This window comes from Chiloscyllium plagiosum, chromosome 38 (genome assembly GCF_004010195.1).
Source record: "Chiloscyllium plagiosum isolate BGI_BamShark_2017 chromosome 38, ASM401019v2, whole genome shotgun sequence".
Lineage (NCBI taxonomy): Eukaryota > Metazoa > Chordata > Chondrichthyes > Orectolobiformes > Hemiscylliidae > Chiloscyllium > Chiloscyllium plagiosum.
Window position 1 is genome coordinate 16,153,331 of NC_057747.1, and position 23,094 is coordinate 16,176,424.

The window sequence follows — 23,094 nt, forward strand, 5'->3', positions numbered from 1 at the left end:
CGCAAAGAAACTATAAAAAAAAGGATGTCGAATGTTAACTATCTGATGTGTTTTCATATCACCCTGCTGATTTGCTGAGAGAAAAAAGGAATAAGCTAAGAAATATGTCCCAAAGCTGAAAGGTTTAAAGAATTGAAGGGAAAGTTCAGATTGGTTGGAAAGCAAATGAAGAAAGCTTTACCGCTTGGCACCTCTGTAAACAACAAGAAAACAATTCAATCAACCAACGTGGCAGGAACAAACAACTTGCAACAAAAAACAAAGGAAACATTCCAACTTGGCAAACATAAGACAAACAAAATAGTTCTTCATCTTTAAAAACATGAATGTGACAAAACGCAAAAAGGAAACCTAGTAACAAAAACACAAAGTTTGAACTTTGTACTGTTTTCTCTGTGATGTGAAAGAATTAGGGAGATGAGTTAGTGCACTCCAACGGGTATAGGCATTAGTCTTAGTCATTCACTGTTCTGATGAAGGGACCCTCGACCCAAAACATTAACTCAAATTTCTTTCCACAAATGCTGCCAGACCTGCTGAGCTTTTCTAACAATTTCTGTTTTTGTTGGTCATTCATTATGCTACTTTGCAATATTTACATAGTACACCATGTTTGGCTAAGATAGTTGTGAGTTTTAATAAATGTGACTCTTTGACAGCTAATCAAGCTTCCTTGCATCTTTTCTCACATTTACTTCACTCCAACAAAACAAAAAATGAATAGAGGTTGTGTTTTGAATGATCCCTATGTGCTCTCAAATTAAACAATATAATTAGCCTTACTATTAAAATCTCCCATAAACTTTGAAGAAAAATAACAAATGAATCAAGAAGCAGGAGGTGCTGGAAATGCTCAGTGGCCTGATCTGCACCTGAAAGAGGAGGAGAGATTTCTGATGTGACCATTCACTAAAATTGCTTGGTTAAAGATAAACATCCAACCTATGCACTAACCTAGTCTCTTTTAGCCGGATGAGCTGCTGTGCTTCCCCAACATTTTTCCTAGAAAAGTGCCCTAAGATGCCTTTTTAACCTAATTACTTTAAATTTATACTTTGTAAAAGTTTCTATAACATAGAATTAATCAATCATATTTTAATGGAAGAGAGTGGACAGCAAATGTATTTTACATTAAGCTGGCATATAACATTGGACACATATAATGACAGTGAGAGGCTGATTAGACTTGCTAATTAGCATTGGTTGATACATAGTTTTTCATGTGAGCAGTTCATTATGTCTTACTGGTGTCTGATGTATGCAGTATTGAGTAGAAGGTTAATATCACATTTAAATGAAATTAAGATCAGTTACCAGTACAAATACCTAGCAATACTACTCTAGAGAGGTATAAAGTTCTTCAATTGAATATCTTTGAGATTATCTTTTGATAACAAAGACTGCATTTACTTGAGCATTGTGAACCCTTCATTACTGGCAGTGAAAGGAATTACAGTGTTAAGTACATTCAGTCTAATATTCTGTCTGTTCAATGAACATAACAGCTTAAGAACTGTAACGTACAGACTCTTTAATGACCCTTCTTGCAGAAAATTGGATTGAACATGAATATGAAACAATAATTTAGCCTCACCTACTGCCTTTGAAGGCCTCATAGCTTGTGAATAGAAGCTATCTTGGTCCCTAACCTAAACGACAATACTGATTTAACTGACCTGTTCTCGTCAGTTTGTTTCAGTACTGTTTAGTACACTTTGGGTAGTGTTTAAGAAGTGACGTACAGCCAGCAATTTATTTCAACCAGCTTTGCATAATCAGTCGCTGCCAGGCAATATACCCAATTTGAAGGAGCTATTCGAATGATTGTCTCCACTTTAGCACCTAATACATATCCACAGCTGTGAATGGGTATGTAATCTTAGTTCTTTGAGAATCTACAATGCATATTACAGCTAATTGGGATTAGCATTGAATCAATAATGTTTGCTTAATGCAAATAAGTGGATTAAAGAACAGTTTGCTTAACATGAAGCTGCTTCCATTAAGTGGATTCCACTGTGTTAATGAGTTTAAATCAGTACCATTTATTCCCTTTCACACTTAAGGGCAGCTATATCTGAAATGCATTCACCTGATGAGATGTATCATTCCTTTTTGCCAGTTCAAATCTAACGTTAGATGACTTTTGTATGGTTAAACGTGGCATTGGATGGGATGGACTGAGTTCACAGAGCACATAAATGTTGTCTATCACAGTGGCCATTACCCCATTGCAACACTGAGTGCTACTGAGCAAGACCTTCCTGATCATGTATGCAACACAAAACCTTCAAAGCTATCAATGCCTAGCTAGCACATTACCATCAATCAAGGTGCCAGTGGGGACTAAATGACTATGTATAGGAAGTAGCTTTGAAATGCAAGGACAGTTCTGATTAAAATTATGCTAAATTAGAAGGATGTTAAGCATTAATAATTAACCTTGCTCAGCTCTATCAAGATAATTTTATTGACGAATATGTTTTACTAACTGTGTACTTTCAGAAAGGTCATGATATTCCCACTGGAAATAATGTTAATGTCTGGTAAATCACATTAATAATTTGGTTGATGTCTTTACTTAAGGATAAGAAGAAACAGTTGGTGGCTCTTAATTACAAACAAAAACAGAAATTGATGGAAAAACTCAGCAGGTCTGGCAGCATCCGTAGCAAGAAATCAGAATAACAATTCGTTCCTGAGTTCTGAGGAAGGGTAACTGGACCCGAAACGTTAACTCTGATTTCTCTCCACAGATGCTGCCAGACCTGCTGAGCTTTTCCAGCATCTGCAGTTATTTCAGTGGCTATTAATTGTCTGAGATTGTAGCACAGTGATCGTGTCCTGACCTCTGAGTTATGAGGCTTTGCGGTCAAGTCCTACCTGCTCTGTAGATGTGTCATAAGTTCTCTGAACAGAATTTGTTTGAGCCTTCTTGGGGTACAGTGATGATGTCCCTCCCTGTGGACTGGGAGGCCCAGGTCAAATATCACCTGCTCCAGAGGTGCATAATAAACTCTCTGAACAGGTTGATTAGAAAAAAAAGGTTAAATAAAAAAACCTCTAATGACTCTTATGGCATAGTGGTAGCATCCTTTCCTCTGGACCAGGGAAGATTTAATGGCATCCCTGAACAGGTTGACTAGAGAGAAAAAAAAGTACTCTAGTGGCTGTTGTGGCACAGTGGTAGTGTCCCTACCTCTGAGCCAATAGGTCTATGTTCAAGTTCCACTTGCCCCAGAGGTGTGTCAGAACAGGTTACTTGAAATACCTACATGCACCTACACCTAATGGCTCTTGTGTCACAGAAGTAGTGTCCTTACCGCTGAGTCAGGGGACCCAGGTTCAAGCCCCACCTGCTCCAGAGGTGTGTAATAATATATCTGAACAGGTTGATTAGGAAAGATGATACATGCACTAAAGGCTGGGCTGAGCTATAAGCCTGAATAGTTCAATGGACACCACCCACAAAGGAAGGTATCTTGTTTTCTGTATCAGTGACTGTCTTCGATCCATATTGACAAATTAGTAAGATCAGTGCCACTATGGAACAACAGCTTTCAGAGGCTGTCATGCTAAAAGCATATTACTTTTTATTATTATTCCTTTCATATTCCTCTTCCCTGACTGTAGCCATGACCCATTCTCAGCTCTTTACACATTCTCTCCTCTCGTAGGCGTTTATTTCTCTCCATCATACAATATAAATAGAGTCATTGATGAGCAAGTCATATAGTTGATTTGCCTTCTGTATCAACTTTATTTGACTATTTTTAAGATAGATTTGGTAGGCTTTTCAAAAGATGTAGGGAGATTGGTAGCGATATATTTTTGTGAAAAATGGAACTAACCATCTATTGTGTATCACTTCATAGAAATGTGAGAGCTGGGGTAACAAGTAAACTATGTGGGACAATACTGATAATGACAACAAAATTTAACATTCTGAGATTTGAAGAAATGTTTAGATATTTGATGTCATCGTAGTTGACATTATGTGAAATACTCATGGGTACAATACTTTATCAACATGCCATTGAAAGAACTAATTTTTCACAGTGTGAGACATCAGGAGAATTAGACATCACAGTATTCATTTCAGTTGTGCAGCTCCATTTTAGTTTGTCTTCAACTCCACCAAGAACTCTGCAACCAATATGGCAAATTGACTTTTAGTCAGATTGAAATTGCCAATGTGAAATGGGATTAGAAGATACTGAGTTTGTAGCAATAACTGAAAACTTTTGACAACATTTAATGTTCTCTTGACTTTTTTTTCCATTTGGAAGCCTTTGAAATTAATACTCACAATTCACAACAAAGGCTGTGGTACTCACCTGCTTTCCCTTGTGTCCGATTTGTACTCTATGGCTAACAGCAACAGCTTAAGTTTCACAAAACACAGCCTGTATATGGAAGATAAAGAAGCAGTCACCTCATGTGATTACAACTCTGGCAGGTAAAACCATTTCAGAAATATACTTTGAAAATTGTTGAAGTTTCTGACGTAACGGAATCATTTTGATCTCATTCAAGTTCTGTAGAGAGTTATAAAAATGCTCAGTTGGAGGAGCATGAATCAAAAGGGATTTAAGACAACTCCTGCTCCATTGAGTAACAAGAATGTAACTGTACAGATATTAATGCTTAGACTGTTCTACTCGTCTCCCCAGAGCTAATAGAAATAGCTCGCTCGCCTTCATTGCTCAGACCTTTGAGTAGAGGAGTTGGCATGTCATATTGGGAGGAGGATGCTGGTGAGGCCTTTCCTAGAGTACCGTGTGAAGTTCTGGGTGCTCTTTTATAGGAAAGATATTGTTAAATTGAAGATGGTTCCAAAAAGATTTACCAGGATGTTGCTGGGAGTGGAGTTCTAAAAATAGGCTGGATAGGCCAGGACATTTATCACTGGAGCGTAGGTGGTTTATAAAATCATGAGGGGTATAGATAAAGTGAACTGCACAAGTTGTTTCCCGAGGATAGGGGAGTTCAAAACTAGGGGGCATATTTTTGAGGTGAGAGGCAAAAGAGTTAAAAAGGTCATGATGGACAACTTTTTTTTTACGCAGAGAGTAGTTTATGTGTGGAATGAACTGCCAGAGGAGGTGGTAGATGCAGGGTCAGTTACAACATTTAAAAGACATTTGGATAAGCACATGAATAGGAAAGGTTTGGAGGGATATGGGCCAGGAGCAGGCAAATAGGACTAGTTTAATTTGGGAACATGGTTGCCGTGAACTAATTGGACCAAAGGGTCTGTTTCCATGTTGGATGACTCTGACTCTAAATGGATGACATTATAGATGGGAGAGATTGGGTCATGGGGTCGCAAATGGAGGTATGGAGGAAGGCAAGAATCAGGACCGAGAATGTGGTGTACTCAGGAAATACAAATAGGTTCTGCCAACTGCTCCTCCAAAATATATTATCCAAGTTTGATAAAGTAATAGGGAAATGCTTTTTTGCAGATCAATCCAGTGTAAAATGTGATTTTGACTCAGAGCCACATTAAGCATATTTCGTCAATATCAATGGCTGGACAGAGTGGAGAATCAACCTGAAGGCCAGGCTGTATGATTTGACATCAAGTCAAAAGCAGGGTCTACGTAAATTTGGGAGTACACTTATTACACCAGTCTGAAATAAACTGATTCATTTCATTTGTCGTTTTTCAGACAACTGCAAGTAGTTTTCACAATGACAGAGACTGTCATAAATGCATTTGGGTCAAATATGAACTTCAAAACTTATGCTAAACAAACCATAACTACTTCCTTAACAAAGAATCATTTAAGAGATAAAAAGGATAATATGTATAATTTCTGATAGTGTATAGTAACATTGCTTGTCAATTAACACACATTATGTGTCAAGAAAGAAAATATTTCCAGCTCTGGTCCTATCATCCATCACTGTGCTTCTAATTGCAGTCATTCTATTACACGTACTGATAAAAAATGTGAAAATCAATTTTTATTAGACGTACAATCATTATTAATTAAGCAATAAATATTGAACCCAAGTATGAAGAAAAATCAGTGTAAATTAAATTTATAATTTATAATACTTCTGTCATTAATGTAATGTTTACAGCTGAACCCACACAAGTTTTCTTTTTGCACAGTATAAAATTATCTCAAAGGAAATAGAAATAAAACTCAATGGACAATTAATCATCAACTTAATCTTGAAGTCGATCATAATTATTACGCATGCTGAAATTTTAACCATCATTGACTATTTTACAGTCTTTAAGATGACTGTAGTATTAAAGTACATTGGAACAAAAGCAGGCCATGCTCAAATTACAATCATGGCTGATCGCCATCTGAGCTCCATTTACCTTTCTTCGACACATTCTTTCATTCCCGTATCAAATATCTGTCAATCATATACTTCAAAATTTCAATTGACCAAACATCAGCAACCTTTTGGAAGATAGCTTTTTACAAGTACATTTCTTTTTGTATGAAAACACTTACTCATTTTAAAAATGTATAGGATTCTGCCCCTACCAGAGACATGGCGGCTCAGTGGTTAGCACTGCTGCCTCACAGCGCCAGATACCTGGGTTCAATTCCAGCCTCAGGTGACTGTTTGTGTGGAGTTTGCATATTCTCCCTGTGTCTGCGTGGACTTCCTCCCACAATCCAAAGATGTGCAGATTCGGTGAATTGGCCATGCTAAATTGCCCATAGTGCTAGGTGCATTAGTCACGGGTAAATATGAGGTAGGGGAATGGGTCTGGATGGGGGTTGCTCTTCAGAGGGTCGGTGTTGGGCCGAAGGGCCTGTTTCCATACTGTAGAGAATCTAATCTAATCTTTCTTCAATCTCTTTCTCAGTCTGTCTATTGGCTTACCTTGTTATTTAAAATACTTCAATTTGATGCCCTCTTCACCTTCTAAATTTTATGCAACATAAGGTAATACAAAAGTAAATATTTGTAGTCATAATTTAATATTTTGTTAGTTGTTAATGAATAAATATATTTAAATTTATTTCTACTGTTACAGTAATGGTAAACACGGGTGACTGATATTCAACTTTCAGCATCTGATTTTAATACCTGAGACCTTCATGGATTAAACAGATGTTTTAAAAAGATAAATACTAACCGAAGATAGTTGCCCTGGCTACCTGAACAGTTTGTGCCAAGTTCATAACCATCAGTAAACAAGCATCAGTCTGAGCCAAAATTAACATAATTACCAAAGATACTGTAATTCTGATTTGGATCTCTGGATGCACCTTTCTGAAAGCTACATATTGAAATCAAAGTCACCAGTAAATCACTCAGTTTGAAAAAATTATGCCAGGCACTGGAATCTACAAAGCGACTGTATTTCAGGAAGCAGCTTTCTTCTTCAGGAAGAAGAAAGAAAACAAAATCTAAATTGAAATCAGCAAGGACACTGCAAGTCCCATCTCTCTCAATTTTGCATCAGTGCCTGTCAACAAAGCAACTTGGGACAACAGCTATTTATCACAAATTTACAATCTAAATCTAAAATGCTGCAGAATGCCAATTAAACTGGCCTCAAGATAAAAATCTAACACTTCAAAGATTCTAAGGATGTTTTAAAAACTGTGTAGGCTATTCTTCTTGTCTATTTTTAAAGCATATTACCTATTATTGTGTGTTGATTCATATTTTTATTAATTCTTCAGATTGGTAGGTAATAATGGGTGGCTTGCATACAGACTGGGTTAATCATGGCAGTTCTAAAGTTATGGATGATGAATTCCTGGACTGTATGAGATGGGTTTCTGGAAAAGTATATTGAGGAGCTAACTAAGGATTGGGCAATTTGGATTTCGTTTTGTGTAATGGGAAAGGGCAAATTAATAATTTTGTAAAGGTACCTTTGGGAAATAGTGAATTTTACACTATGATTGAATGGGACATGATTCATTCTGAAACAAGGGACTTAAATCTGAACAAAGGAAACTAGTAGATGCAGTGTATTCAGATTTTCAGAGATTTGGGTTTAGATTAGATTAGATTACATTACAATGTGAAAACAGGCCCTTCGGCCCAACAAGTCCACACCGACCCGACGAAGCGCAACCCACCCATACCCCTCCATTTACCCCTTACCTAACACTACGGGCAATTTAGCATGGCCAATTCACCTGACCCTGCACATCTTTGGACTGTGGGAGGAAACCGGAGCACCCGGGGAGAATGTGCAAACTCCACACAGTCAGTCGCCTGAGGCGGGAATTGAACCCGGGTCTCTGGCACTGTGAGGCAACAGTGCTAACCACTGTGCCACCGTGCCGCCCGGGTTATTATCTCTGTTTATTGTATGTAGTGTTACAACAGCTGAAGAAAGGTGATCAGCTCCCACTTTTAAAAACCCCTCACTCATGTTGCAATAGATATATTTTTTATTGCTTGGCTATTCCATTTCAATTAAAATATAATTAGTCAGGTCAAAATGAAGAAGCTGAATTCCAAGGTTTTCTTGAGTGGCAGAAGGAACAAGGCAGCCTTTGTGTGGAACCGCAGGATATGGGGGAGATACTAAGCGAGTATTTTGCATCAGTGTTAGCTGTGGAAAAGTACACAGAAGGTATAGAATGTAGGGAAATAGATGATGACATCTTGAAAAATGTCCATATTACAGAGGAGGAAGGGCTGGATGTCTTGAAATGCATAAAAGTGGACAAATCCCCTGGACCTGATCAGGTGTACCCTAGAACTCTGTGGGAAGCTAAGGAAGTGATTGCTGGGCCTCTTGTTGAGATATTTGTATCATCAGTAGTTATAGGTGAGGTGCCGGAAGACTAGAGGTTGGCTAACGTGGTGCCACTGTTTAAGAAGGGTGATAAGGACAAGCCAGGAACTATAGACCAGTGAGCCTGACGTCGGTGGTGGGCAGGTTGTTGGAGGAAATCCTGAGGGACAGGATGTACATGTATTTGGAAAGGCAAGGACTGCTTAGGGATAGTCAACATGGCTTTGTGCGTGGGGAATCACGTCTCACAAACTTGATTGAGTTTTCTGAGGAAGTAACAATGAGGATTGATGAGGGCAGAGCGGTGGACGTGATCTATATGGACTTCAGTAAGGCATTCGACAAGGTTCCCCATGGGAGACTGATTAGCAAGGTTAGATCTCATGGAATACAGGGAGAACTAGCCAGTTGGATACAGAACTGGCTCAAAGATAGAAGACAGAAGGTGGTGGTGGAGTGTTGTTTTTCAGACTGGAGGCCTGTGACCAGTGGAATGCGACTAGGATCGGTGCTGAGCCCTCTACTTTTTGTCATTTACATAAATGATTTGGATGCGAGCATAAGAGGTACAGTTAGTAAGTTTGCAGATGACACCAACATTGGAGGTGTGGTGGACAGCAAAGAGGGTTACATCAGATTACTACAGCATCTGGACCAGATGGGCCAATGGGCTGAGAAGTGGCAGATGGAGTTTAATTCAGATAAATGCAAGGTGCTGCATTTTAGGAAAGCAAATCTTAGCAGGACTTATACACTTAATGGTAAGGTCCTATGGAGTGTTGCTGAACAAAGAGACCTTGGAATGCAGGTTCATAGCTCCTTGAAAATGGAGTCGCAGGTAGATAGGATAGTGAAGAAGGCGTTTTGTATGCTTTCCTTTATTGGTCAGACTATTGAGTACAGGAGTTGGGAGGTCACGTTGCGGCTGTACATTGTTAGACCATTATTGGAATATTGCGTGCAATTCTGGTCTCCTTCCTTTCGGAAAGATGTTGTAAAACTTGAAACGGTTCATAAAAGATTTACAAGGAAGTTGCCAGGGTGGAGGATTTGAGCTATAGGGAGAATTTGAATAGGTTAGGGCTGTTTTCCCTGGAGCATCAGAGGCTGAGGGGTGACCTTATAGAGGTTTATAAATTCTTGAGGGGCATGGATAGGGTAAATAGACAAGGTCTCTTCACTAGGGTGGTGGAGTCCAGAACTAGGTTTAGGTTTAGGGTGAGAGGGCATAGGTTCAAGGTGAGATGGGAAAGATATAAAAGAAACCTAAGGGGTGACGTTTTCAAGCAGAGGATGGTACATGTGTGGAATGAGCTGCCAGAGGAAGTGGTGGAGGCTGGTACAATTGCAACATTTAAAAGGCATCTGGATGGGTATATGAATAGGAAAGGTTTGGAGGGATATGGGTCAGGTGCTGGCAGGTGGGACTAGATTAGGTTGGGATAGCTGGTTGGCATGGATGAGTTGGACCAAAGGGTCTGCTTCTGTGCTGTACATCTCTCTGACTCTATGACTCTAATTATATGAGATAGGAACATAGGAACTGAAGTAGGCCATTGAGCCCATTGAACTTGCCCCACCATTCTTGTTCATGGTGACCTTCTCCTCATTGTCATTTTCCTACATCATCTCTATACTACTTAATGTCATTGGTCTCCAAACATATTGAGATCTAACTTAAACATGCTCAATGGTTAAACCTCCACAGCCCTATGGGGTAAAGAATGCCAAAGATTCACCACCCTCGAAGTGAAGCAATCCCTCCTCATTCCAGTGGTTCCACACAGCAAGTTAGGATTGAGAACTGATGAACTGATAGAAAGCAGAGAGCAGAAATAACTGGATCATTGTCAGGATGGCAGGCTGTTATTTTTGGGGTATCGCAAGCATCTATGCTAGATGCACAACTAGTCAGATTTGGATATGGTGAACAATTGTAATATTTCCAAATTTGCTGCCGACACCAAATTGGAGGGGAATATTGTTGTGAGCAGTTTTCAAGAATGCTTCAAGAGGACTTGAACAAGCTAAATTAATGTACCAAAAATGGCAGACGGAATACATTATAAATAAATGTGAAGTTACTCACTTTGATACACAAAAAAAGCAGAATATTTCTTAAATGGGAAAAAGTTGGGAAATGCTGGTGTCCAAAGGATCTGGGTGTCTTTCTCCATGAGTCACCAAAAGCTAGCACAGAGGTGCCATAAATAATTAGAAAAGTAAACGTTGGTATTCATTTTAACAGGATTTTCAGGACAGAAATAAAGATGTCGTGCTGCAGTTGAAAAGCACTTTAGTGAAAACTCATCTGGTGTTTGTGGACAGTTTTAGTCTCTTTAACTAAGGAAGGATATACTTATCACAGAGGGCATTCAATGATTGTCTGCCAGATTAATGAAGAGAGGTTGAGAAAATTTGGTCTGTATCATCTTGAGTTTTGAAGAATGCAAAGTGATCTAACTGAAACTTATAAAATATGATCAGGGTTAGATGGGGTGGATATAAATAGGATGTTTTCCTTGGCTGGCGACTCTAGGACCACAAACATATTCTCAAGATAATGGGTCAACCAGTTAAGATTGGAATGAGGAGGGATTTCTTCACTTCAAGGGTGGTGAATCTTTGGCATTCTTTACCCCATAGGACTGTGGAGGTTTAACCATTGAGCATGTTTAAGTAAGAATCAATAGGTTTCTAGAGACTGATGACATTAAGTGGTATAGAGATAATGCAGGAAAATGACGATGAGGAGAAGGTCATCATGAAGCAGAATGGTGGGGCAGGTTCAATGGCCTACTTCAGTTCCTATGTTCCCAGCCCATATAATTGTTCCTTCTTACTCTCAAGAAAACCTTGGAATTCAGCTTCATTTTGACCTGACTAATTATATTTTAATTGAAGTGGGATAGCCAAGCATTTAAAAATGTATCTATTGCAACCTGAGAGTGTGTCAAAAAAATGTGGGAGCTGATCACCCCATCTCAGCTGTCGTAACACTACATACAATAAGCAGAGATAATAACCCAAACTCATGGTCAGAGACAGGCATAATGCTGATTGTTAACCTTGTGATTGAGTGCTCTTTGTGGCAGGGATTTTGCTTTTCTCAAAGTTACTTATATTAAAGCATCAGCTCATATGTAACAATTGCCTCTACTATCAGTGATGTAATCAAGCAGCTTAACCAACCAGTCACATTTAAGAATTATCCCAGATATCAAAATCGTAAAGTTAAAAGCACAGATTACCCTTTAATTTTTAATAATTTTACAGAGAACAAAATAAATACAAGGATATACAAATGAGATTAAAATAAAAAATTAAATGTCATAAAGCTTTTAAAAGGTTATCAAAAGCTATAGAATATTTTCTTCATAAATGAGTTATTTGACATTCAACAGATATAAAATTAGCTTTTCAGGGCCAGAGAGTTTGTTGAACAGTAATTACGAATTTGATATTTTGCTAAAACTCCACATGCACATGTTGAACAAGGTGTAACGTTTCAAGGATTTTTACAGTGATGCCACATGTAAAAGTAGAAGCTTATAATAATTTGCATGATTATAATTAATTTTCACCTGCTCCGACTTCAATCGCATTCTCTATGGAAAAGGCGGAAATCACTGACAGCAGTTTCTGATTTCCGCATTTGACTATGCATGTGTGAGCGCCACAAGTTGCTGTCAGTTTCACACTGTGAATGCTGCAGTTTTATCATCAGTACAACTGCAAAATCCAGGTCATTATGTACTAGTAGTAAAATAATTTGGAGGTAACTCTATAGATTCTACAATTCCGAAGCAGGTTATCTAACTAAATATTTTGGATGTTCAGCACAGAAGCCACATCAGTTGGCTGAAGACTCTTTGACAAGGTGTGATGAATCAATTTTGCATTTTGAAAGTAATCAGCTCTAGTACTTACATTTTAAAACTTTTCATCTGTTTAATGATATCTTGCTCCTAACATGATTCCATAAAACAGCTGTATTTACACTAATGTTAACATGGATTAATTTGTGCAACAATATACAAGAGGACATATTGATTATCATAGGGCTTAATTAAAGAGAATTGGATAGCATTATCCATCTAACACTAGCAAGGACATGAGAGTGTGAATAATGAGGTCTCTTTAATTTAAACTAGAAAACAGGATAATTGAGTCTCTAGGCAAAACCGATGTGTCAAGTGAAGATTTTTAGGCGATTCCTAAATCTCATTAGAACATCTGCATTCATTGATCATCACTTCCTCATGGCAGTGCATCATTAGTCGACAATAACAACCCCTCCTTGTTTAAATCTCATTAACCCCATGAGAACAGATGATGCGAATTTTCCAAGCAGCCATTACCATGACAAGGCGACTGTTGTTTGGTATATGAACATGACTCTTGTAATAAAGTAATCAGCTACTCCCGAGGGGAAATCCAAAATCTGAACTGTAATTACCATACTGAGACATTAACTGCTTTCATACACTCTGCTTGCACTGGGAAGCCCAATCCGATTCCATGTCTTGAGCTCAATTGAATTTGTTTCACCCTTTATATTCATGGTCACCTTTGCCCTGACCATGGCAATCACTGAACGACCTACCCATCATTGCTCGTGACATATTTGGATGAAAAATAACTATTTATTCTAGACAGAAGATACAGCTGTCTGATTTTGAGTCCAGATTTATTTTACTTCTGCTTCTTAACTCTCTATAGTAGATATATTTATTGTATTCATTTTCCAACATTAAATTTCATTACCCTCTCCAACAGAAAATATCACTTCATATTAAGTATCAAGTTAGTGCTCTATGTCAGTTTTCAGAGTTAGTCAAGAAGATAGCTGTCTAATGTTCTTCCAGTAATGTTTAGCAATCAGTTATTGCAATGCAAACAAACTAATATAGGGACTTGTTGTTAAAAGAATTAAGATGCTTTATTGTAGCGGCTACCTTCACGGCATTGGTGAGATTATGTCATGAACACTGTCTGCAGTGTTGGTCTCACGATCTGTAAGACCAAAAGATATAAGAACAGAAGTAGGCCATTCAGCCCATTGAATCTGCTCACCCTTCAATGAAATCAAGCTGATCTGATAATCCTCAATTCCACTTTCCTCATAAATCTCAATTCCCTTACTCATTGAAAATCCGAGCATTGAATTTCTTATTGAACGATCCTCTGCAGTGATAAATTCCACAGATTCACTATACTCTGAAGAAATTCCTTCTTATTACTATCTTAAATGGGCGAGTCCTGAGTTTGAAATCATGATTTATGTACCAGAAGGGCAAATAACCTTTCCAAATCTCTCAGTCAAGCCCCTTGAAATCTTACATGTTTCAATAAAGTCACCTTTCATTCTTCTAAACTCCAACCTACTCATCTCCCTCCCCAATAGCCCTGAGGACCTACCCACATGAATGGATTGTAGTGGTTCAAAAGGCAACTCACCACCACCTTATCAAGATCAGCTAGGGATGGGTCTAAAATAATGCAGTTTGGAAGAATAAAGGGGATCTTAACAAAATGAGTAAAGTTATGACAGGCCTAGACAGACTGGATTCCAGGATGATGTTTCTCCCTGTCTGGGGAGTAGTCTCAAAGAAGATATCATGCTCTCAGGATTCAGGGTTGCAAATGTATGACTGAAATGAGTGGCAATTTCTTCACTCAGAGGGTGGTTAACATGTGGAATTCACTACCTCATAAGGCTGTGGAGCCCGAGTCACTGACTATATTAAAAAAATCAGATTGACTTCAATACACCAAAGCCATTAAAAGGTTATGGGGAGAAAGCCCAAGTTTGAGGCTGAGATAAAGGATAGAGCTTGTAAGAAGGCCTATAGCGTATTAGCGTTCATTAGCAGAGGGATTGAATTCAAGAGTCGTGAAGTGATGTTGCAACTGTACAGGACTTTGGTTAGGCCACATTTGGAGTACTGTGTGCAATTCTGGTCGCCTCACTTTCGGAAAGATGAGGAAGCTTTGGAGAGGATGCAGAGAAGATTTACCAGGATGTTGCCTGGAATGGAGAATAGGTCGTACGAGGATAGGTTGAGAGTGCTAGGCCTTTTCTCGTTGGAACGGCGAAGGATGAGGGGTGACTTGATAGAGGTTTATAAGATGATCAGAGGAATAGATAGAGTAGACAGTCAGAAACTTTTTCCCCGGGTGCAACAGTTGTTACAAGGAGACATAAATTTAAGGTGAAGGGTGGAAGGTATAGGGGAGATGTCAGGGGTGGGTTCTTTACCCAGAGAGTGGTGGGGGCATGGAATGCGCTGCCTGTGGGAGTGGTAGAGTCAGAATCTTTGGTGACCTTTAAGCGGCAATTGGATAGGTACATGGATAGGTGCTTAAGCTAGGGCAAATGTTCGGCACAACATGGTGGGTCTAAGGGCCTGTTCTGTGCTGTATTGTTCTATGTTCTATGTTCTATCAGCCGTGATCAGATTGAATGGTAGAGCATGCTCAATGGGCAGAATGGTCCGAGCTTGCACCTAATTCCAATGTTCATACTACACCACTTTCACCACCTTCTGAAGCAGAGTTCCAAAATGCACAACTTTCTGAGAAAAAAAATTCTCCTGATTTGTCTTAAAATGGCCTCCTAAAAGCTCTCATTTTAAAGCTGTGCCCCTTACTTCTGGACACAGCCAGAAGAGGAAACATCCTTTCCAATCCACCTGTTCAGCTCTTTCAGGAAGTTTAATTCTTTCAAACTGCAGTGGAAAAACAAGTCCAACTTGTCCAATCTATCTTCATAAGGCAATTACTTATTCCAGGGATTAATTTAGTTAACCTCTTTGAACCTCCTCTAATGCATTTCCATCTTTCCTTCAATAATGAGGAGTTAAATACATACTTTGCATCAGCCTTTATAGCAGACACTATTAGCTTTAAAAATAAGCTAAATCAACATACAAGAGATGAAATAAATATAACAACAATCACTAGAGACAACCTACTAGGGAAACTAATTAGATTGAAGACCAATACGTTCCCTGGATTTGGTGGTTTGCAACCTCAGAAACTGAAGGCAGTAGCTACAAATTTAATAGATGCATTAGTAATCTTCCAGGAATCTATAGATTCTGCAAAATTTCAAGAGGATTGGAAAACAGCCAACAAAACAACCTTAATCAAAGAAGGAGAGAGAAAATTATAGTTAACTTAAAATCTATCACTGGGGAAATGTAAGTGTCTATTATAAAACTGTAATAGCGGTGTAATTTAGAAAGACATAATCTAATCCAGCAGAGTCAGCATGGCTTCATGAAGGGGAAATCATACCTAACAAATTAACTTGAATTCTTTGAAGAGGGAACAAGCAGGATTGATAAAGGGGAACCAACAGATACAATGTATTTGGCCTTCCAAAAGGCATTCAATATGAATTACACATAAGGTTACTTAACAAGATGTGAATATGCTATCACCAACTTTGTAAATGACACAAAAATAGATGGAAAGACACAGAGTCAACAGAATATAGATTAGATTAGATTGCCTACAGCGTGGAAACAGGCCCTTCGCCCAACACGTTCACACCGACCCTACGAAGACCAACCCACCCAGACCCCTATATTTACCCCTGACTAGGCACCAACACTATGAAGAAGGGCCTATGCCTGAAACGTCGATTCTCCTGTTCCTTGGATGCTGCCTGACCTGCTGCACTTTTCCAGCAACACATTTTCAGCACCCAACACTATGGGCAATTTAGCATGGCCAATTCACCTGACCTGCACATCTTTGGATTGTGGGAGGAAACCGGAGCACCCAGAGGAAACCCACGCAGACAGGGGGAGAATGTGCAAACTCCAGACAGTTGCCCGAGGTAGGAATTGAACTCGGGTCCCTGGCGCTGGGAGGCAGCAGTGCTAACCACTGAGCCACTGTGCCACCCCTAAAAGCTAGGTTAAATGAGTGACCAAAAGACCAGATGATATAGGAGCAGAATTAGGTAATTTGGTCCATCCAATCTACTCCACCATTCAATTAAGCTGATATGTTTCTCAATCCCATTCTCCTGTCTTCTCCACATAACCCTTGATCCCTTTATTAATCAAGAACCTTTCTCTCTCTGTCTTAAATACACTTAATGACTTAGCCTCCACAGCGTTCTGCAACAAGTGGGCAATGACTTGGCAAATGGAATACAATATGGGAAAATAAGAGATTATGCACATTGGCAGGAAAAATTAAAGAGTGAATATTATGTAAATGGAAAAGACTGCAAAAAGGTGCAGCACCGAAGGATTTGGGGGTCCTTAAGCATGAATCACAAAAAGCTAGCAATCAAGTCTAGTAGGTAATAGGGAAGGCAAATAGAATGTTTCCCTTTATTTTAAAGGAAATGGAAAGTTTGAAAAAAAGGAAGTCTTGCTGAAACTAAACAAGCCACTAATTAGACCACACCTAGAATACTGTAAACAGTTTTTTTTAGTGTGATATTGGAGTTAACTTCATTTATTCTCATGTAACAACCTTGCCTTCCCAGGAATCTGTCTGGAGAGTGTTCACTGCATTCCTGATATCAAGTATATCCTTTCTTAGGTAAGGAGACCAAAACTGCACATAATATTCCAGATAGCTGCAGGAGGACATCCTTGCTCATTCCATATTTTAAGCAGATAGGTTATTATTAGGCAAGGGAATCAAAGGTTACTGAGGATAGAAATGAATGTGTAATATCAAACATAAACAAACCAGAGTTGATTAAACTGAAGATAGGCAAAAATGGATACTGCAAATGCTGGAGATTAGAGTCAAGATTAGAGTAGTGCTGGAAAAGCACAGCAGGTCGGGCAGTATCCGAAGAGCAGGAAAATTGACATTTCGGGCAAAAGCCCTTCATCAGGAATAAGGGCTTTTGCCTGAAACATCGATTTTCTGGCTCCTTGGTTGCTGCCTTACCTGCTGTGCTTTTCCAGCACTACTTTAAACTGAAGATAGATCAGGCTCAAATGGATCGAATGGCCAACTTTTGCTCCTATATTCATATGTCTCTAAATTTTAGAAAATAACCCTTTTCTTGAGTAACTGGGGTTAATGCAGAGATTTTCATAACTGCTGTGTTCCCCTAATAAATGGTTTTCACTGTTGGTTTATGAAGGATTACTTCAACATTTTTGAGTGAATCAGTGTAGTTAACTTGACAGATAGCAGTTATTGGAGCCAATCAGAAAAGTTTGATGGATAATTTTTTTGCTCCTTTCAAATAGCTCTTTCTCAGATTAAATGTATAGGCTGTCACATTTAATGTGTAACTGTTATTCATAAGACTTTTAATTATATATACTAATGGATAAGGAGCAGTAATTGCCAGAGAGGAGAAGAGTCAGAACAGCTCTAAGCAGAAGAGAAAGCAGCAAAGTGGGGGGAGGGAAGGGGCTGTTGAGCAGTGGTACACAGGTTTTCTCCTTCCAAGGTATGACCCTTCCTGTCACCTCCCTTCTACCTACGATTCAAGCAAGAGAAGAAATTTGACCCTCTGGGGAGGAGGAGGGGGTAGGGGTGGGGAGTGTTTTGGCTTTTCTTTTACTCATTTATAGCAACGTGGATGTTTGATGGTTTGCATTGCCTTTGATGAGCTTTACATGTAAATTGGAAACATGGCTGACTTACTGGCAACGGTGAATTGATGGAAGAAAAAATTACAACAGTTCATTTGAGCGGGGGTGGGGGGGGGGGAGAGAAAACATTATACATTCAGTTCTGTGTAAAAGAACTTCGGGACATAAAAGAAAGCGTGGGTGTTGCTGGCATTTATTGCCTTTGCCTAATTGCCCAGATGGTCATTAAGAGTCAATCACATTGTTGTGGATCTGGAGTCAGACGCAGGCTAGACCAGGTAAGGCCAACATACTTCTGTGGCGGAGGTGGGTACTGCCGATGCTGGAGATTAGAGTCAAGATTAGAGTGGTGCTGGAAAAGCACAGCAGGTCAGGCAGCATCCGTTGAGCAGGAAAACCGCCGTTTTGGGCAAAAGTCCGATGAAGGGCTTTTGCCCGATACGTCGATTTTCCTGCTCCTCGGATGCTGCCTGACCTGCTGTGCTTTTCCAGCACCACTCTAATCTTGACAACATACTTCTGTCCCTAAAGAACCTGACTGATCCAGATGGATTTTACAACAATCAACAGTGATTACATTGGTCACCATTAGACTAGCTTGTTTTGTAGAAATCAAATTTCACCACCTGCCATGATGAGATTTGAACCCCTGCCCCAAGAACTTTAAACTGCGCTGTGGATTACTAGTCCAGTGACAGTACCGATGTACCACCACTTCCCATAACATTCATTTTAAAATTGGCTCGAGGGATGACTTTTAATAGATCACAATGAGGTAGCTGCACTGTTACATAGAAAACTCTGAGCCAGAATCAAGTTGTTTATGAATAATTTAGCACTGGGTTCCCAATGAGCATGATGTGCATTAAAAGGAGAGAGATGGCCCCTAATTATCTGCACTGTAGCCCTGAATCAAACAGTATTATGCACTAACCACAGTCAGCTGTACCAGGCCAATCAGTGATTGTGTCACATTATGTTAAAGAGGGAATGCCATCTCTCAGGCTTCAGTCATTATCCCACAGATGGTAGCTTCCTGCCGCTGGCTCCTCAGCCAAGTACACTCACCAAATATCTGAACCCTTGATTTCACCCATACTGAGCAGAAATGCTATTGCAGGAACACATCATCAGTAAGGTAAACCTAACCTGTCCCATGATGCTATAAACCCAGATCATGTTTCTTTTTAATGAGTGCACAGTTCAATGCTTGGTGAATTTTGCTTCACAATGATAGGAACAGCTGACATCAAATGAACAGAAACATTATAATATGACATGGCCCCTGAGAGCAGTTTTGCTGGTCTCATTTCCAAACCACCTGCACCCCATTTCTTAATGGCCCCAAACCCAGAAACCCAAATCCAGACATCACCCAGCTTTCTCCCCTGTGATTCTCTATCTGGGGGTCTTGAAGGTGGAGTTCCCACAGCAGTCTCTACCATGGCTTGCTGAGTTTTGGAGCTGCCACCCTCTCATTAGCTGCCTGATTGACTTCTGATCCAATGGGCTTTCTGAACAAGATAGGCAGCAAAACCTCTCTGCTTTTGGACTTAATCCAAAAATGACAAAATTCCATCCTTAATATGGGGAGGGGAGAAGAAGTAGGAGCTGCACTGGGTAAACACGAGGAAACAGCAGGACCCAGCACCAAGTGGAAATAGGGTACTGAGAAATCATGTCACAAAACTTTCAGAAAGGATGAAATGAAGCTGGGAGCGCCTGATATAGAGATTGGAAATTGGCTGCAAATGCAAGCAGAAAAATAGATCTGCCTGAACACAAAAATACTGGACTCTGTCTCTCTTTAGCGTTATTCTTTGGTTAACATTGCGTGATGGCACAGGGATCAGTTGGCAAGTTTTGAGAAGATTCGTAGCTCAGGTTGAGGTTCTGGATGTAGTTTTGTTCATTAGGCTAGAAGGTTTGTTTTCAGACATTTCATCACCGTACTAAGTAACATCATCAGTGAGCCTTCCGTGAAGCTTCATCCAGAGGCTCACTGAAGATGTTACCTAGTACGGTGATGAAATGTCTGAAAACGAACCTTCCAGCTCAGTAAGCAAACCTACATCCACAGGGATTAGTGTTCTGAACTCAACTATTTACAATCTATATAAACAAAGGGAGTGAATATATGGTTGCTAACTTTGCCGATTGATACAAAAATAGGGAGGAAAGTAAGTTGTCAGCAGGATAGGCGGAGTCTGTGAAGAGGTACGGTGAGGCAGAGAGGTTGAGACAGTGGACAAAAATCTGTCAAATGGTATAAAATGTCAACTTATCCACTTACACAGAAAGAATAGCAAAATATATTTGAATAGAAAGAGATTTCTATTGAGTTGCTGGGGGATCGAGGTACACTGGTTATTGAACCATAGTTGGCATGCAGGTACAATAAGTGCTTAGGAAGGTAAATGGAATGTTGGTATTTATTGCAAAGAAATTTGTATATAAAAGTATGGATGATTTGCTACTGTTGCGAAGAATGTTGGTGAGGCTAAATCTACAATGTGCAGTTTGGTCTCCTTATTTAAGGAAGGACACAAATGCATTAGAAGCAGTTCAGAGAAAATTCATTCAACTGATAACTGGAATGGGGGTGAGTTATCTAATGAGAAATGGTTGCACAGGCTGGGTGGTAAATAATTCTGTATATTCACTGCACTCATAGAAGAAATTCCTCCTCATCTCTGTCTTAAATGGGCGACCCCTTACTCTGAGATTATGTCCTCTGACCCTAGATTCTCCCACAATGGGAAACAACTTCTCAATATCTACCCTGTCAAGATCCCTCAGAATCTTATATATTTCAAAAAGGTTGCCTCTTATTCTTCCAAATGCCAATGAATACAAGCTCAACTTACTCAACCCATCCTTATAAGAAAATCCCTGCATGCCCAGGATCAAACTAAGTGAATCGTCTCTGCACTTCCTCCAATGCCAGTGTATCTTTCTTTAGATTTTGGGTACCAAAACTGTAAATTGCATTATAAGGTGTAGTCTAATTAGTGCACTCAATTGTGTTAGCAAGGTTCCATTACCTTTAGACTCTATTTCCTTTGAAATAAAGGCCAACATTCCATTTGTCTTTGCTATTACCTCTGAATTTATATGTTAACTATTTGTGGTCTATGGATGAGGATCCCCAGACTCCTCTGTTCTGCAGCATTCTGCCATCTTTTTCCATTTAAATAATATTCAACTCCTCTATTTTTCTTGCCAAAGTGCATAACACCACATTTTCCTACTTTATATTCCACTGTCATGTTTTTGCCCAACAATTAACCTGTCTCTATACCTCTACAGGAGAAAGTGATGATTGCAGATGTTGGAGATCAGAGTTGAGAGTGTGGTGCTGGAAATGCACAGCAGGTCAGGCAGCATCCGAGAAGCAGGATAATTGCCCGGGCATAAGATTCCTGATAGAGTCATAGAGATATACAGCATGGAAACAGACCCTTCGGTCCAACCTGTCCATGCCGACCAGATATCCCAACCCAATCTAGTCCCACCTGCTAACATCCGGCCCATATCCCTCCAAACCCTTCCTATTCATATACCCATCCAAATGCCTCTTAAATGTTGCAATTGTACCAGCCTCCATTACTTCCTATGGCAGCTCATTCCATACACGTTCCACTCTGTGTTGCCCTGCAGGTCTCTTTTATATCTTTTCCTCTCTCACTCTAAACCTATGCCCTCCAGTTCTGGACTCCCCGACCCCAGGGAAAAGACTTTGCCTATCTACCCTATCCATGCTCCTCATAATTTTGTAAACCTCTATAAGGTCACCGCTCAGCCTCCAGCGCTCCAGGGAAAACAGCCCCAGCCTGTTCAGCCTCTCCCTATAGCTCAAACCCTCCAACCCTGGCAACATCCTTGTAAATCTTTTCTGAACGCTTTCAAGTTTCACAACATCTTTCCGAAAGAATGACCAGAATTGCACACAATATTCCAACAGTGGCCTAACCAATTCCTGAACAGCCGCAACATGACCTCCCAACTCCTGTACTCAATGCTCTGACCAATAAAGGAAAGCATACCAAACACCTTCTTCACTATCCTATCTACCTGCGACTCCACTTTCAAGGAGCTATGAACCTGCACTCCAAGATCTCTTTATTCAGCAATACCCCTAGGACCTTACTATTAAGTGTATAAGTCCTGCTAAGATTTGCTTTTCCAAAATGCAGCACCTCGCATTTATCTGAATTAAACTCCATCTGCCACTTCTCAGCCCATTGGCCCATCTGGTCCAGATCCTGTTGTAATCTGAGGTAACCCTCTTCGCTGTCCACTACACCTCCAATTTTGGTGTCATCTGCAAAATTACTAACTGTACCTCTTATGCTCGCATCCAAATCATTTACATAAATGACAAAAAGTAGAGGACCCAGCACCGAGCGTTGTGGCACTCCACTGGTCACAGGCCTCCAGTCTGAAAAACGACTCTCCGTCTTTTACCTTTGAGCCAGTTCTGTATCCAAATGGCTAGTTCTCCCTGTATTCCGTGTGATCTAACCTTGCTAATCAGTCTCCCATAGGAAACATTGTCGAACGCCTTACTGAAGTCCATATAGATCACATCTACCACTCTGTCCTCATCAATCTTCTTTGTTACTTCCTCAAAAAACTCAATCAAGTTTGTGAGACATGATTTCCCACACACAAAGCCATGTTGACTATCTCTAAGCAGTCCTTGCCTTTCCAAATACATGTACATCCTGTCCCTCAGGATTCCCTCCAACAACTTGCCCACCA

At 39.8% G+C, this 23,094-nt stretch overlaps 1 protein-coding gene across 36 annotated transcripts in view; it reads right to left on the reverse strand.

Annotated features, from left to right (window-relative positions):
- The window catches only part of kcnma1a (potassium large conductance calcium-activated channel, subfamily M, alpha member 1a), an 847,042-nt gene that overhangs the window by 164,014 nt on the left and 659,934 nt on the right, over positions 1-23,094 (reverse strand). For all 36 annotated transcript variants that reach the window (XM_043678944.1, XM_043678947.1, XM_043678946.1 and 33 more), the window contains one exon: positions 4,338-4,406. In XM_043678944.1, the coding sequence (XP_043534879.1) occupies positions 4,338-4,406 (69 nt within the window). The remainder of the gene's footprint in view (positions 1-4,337; positions 4,407-23,094) is intronic.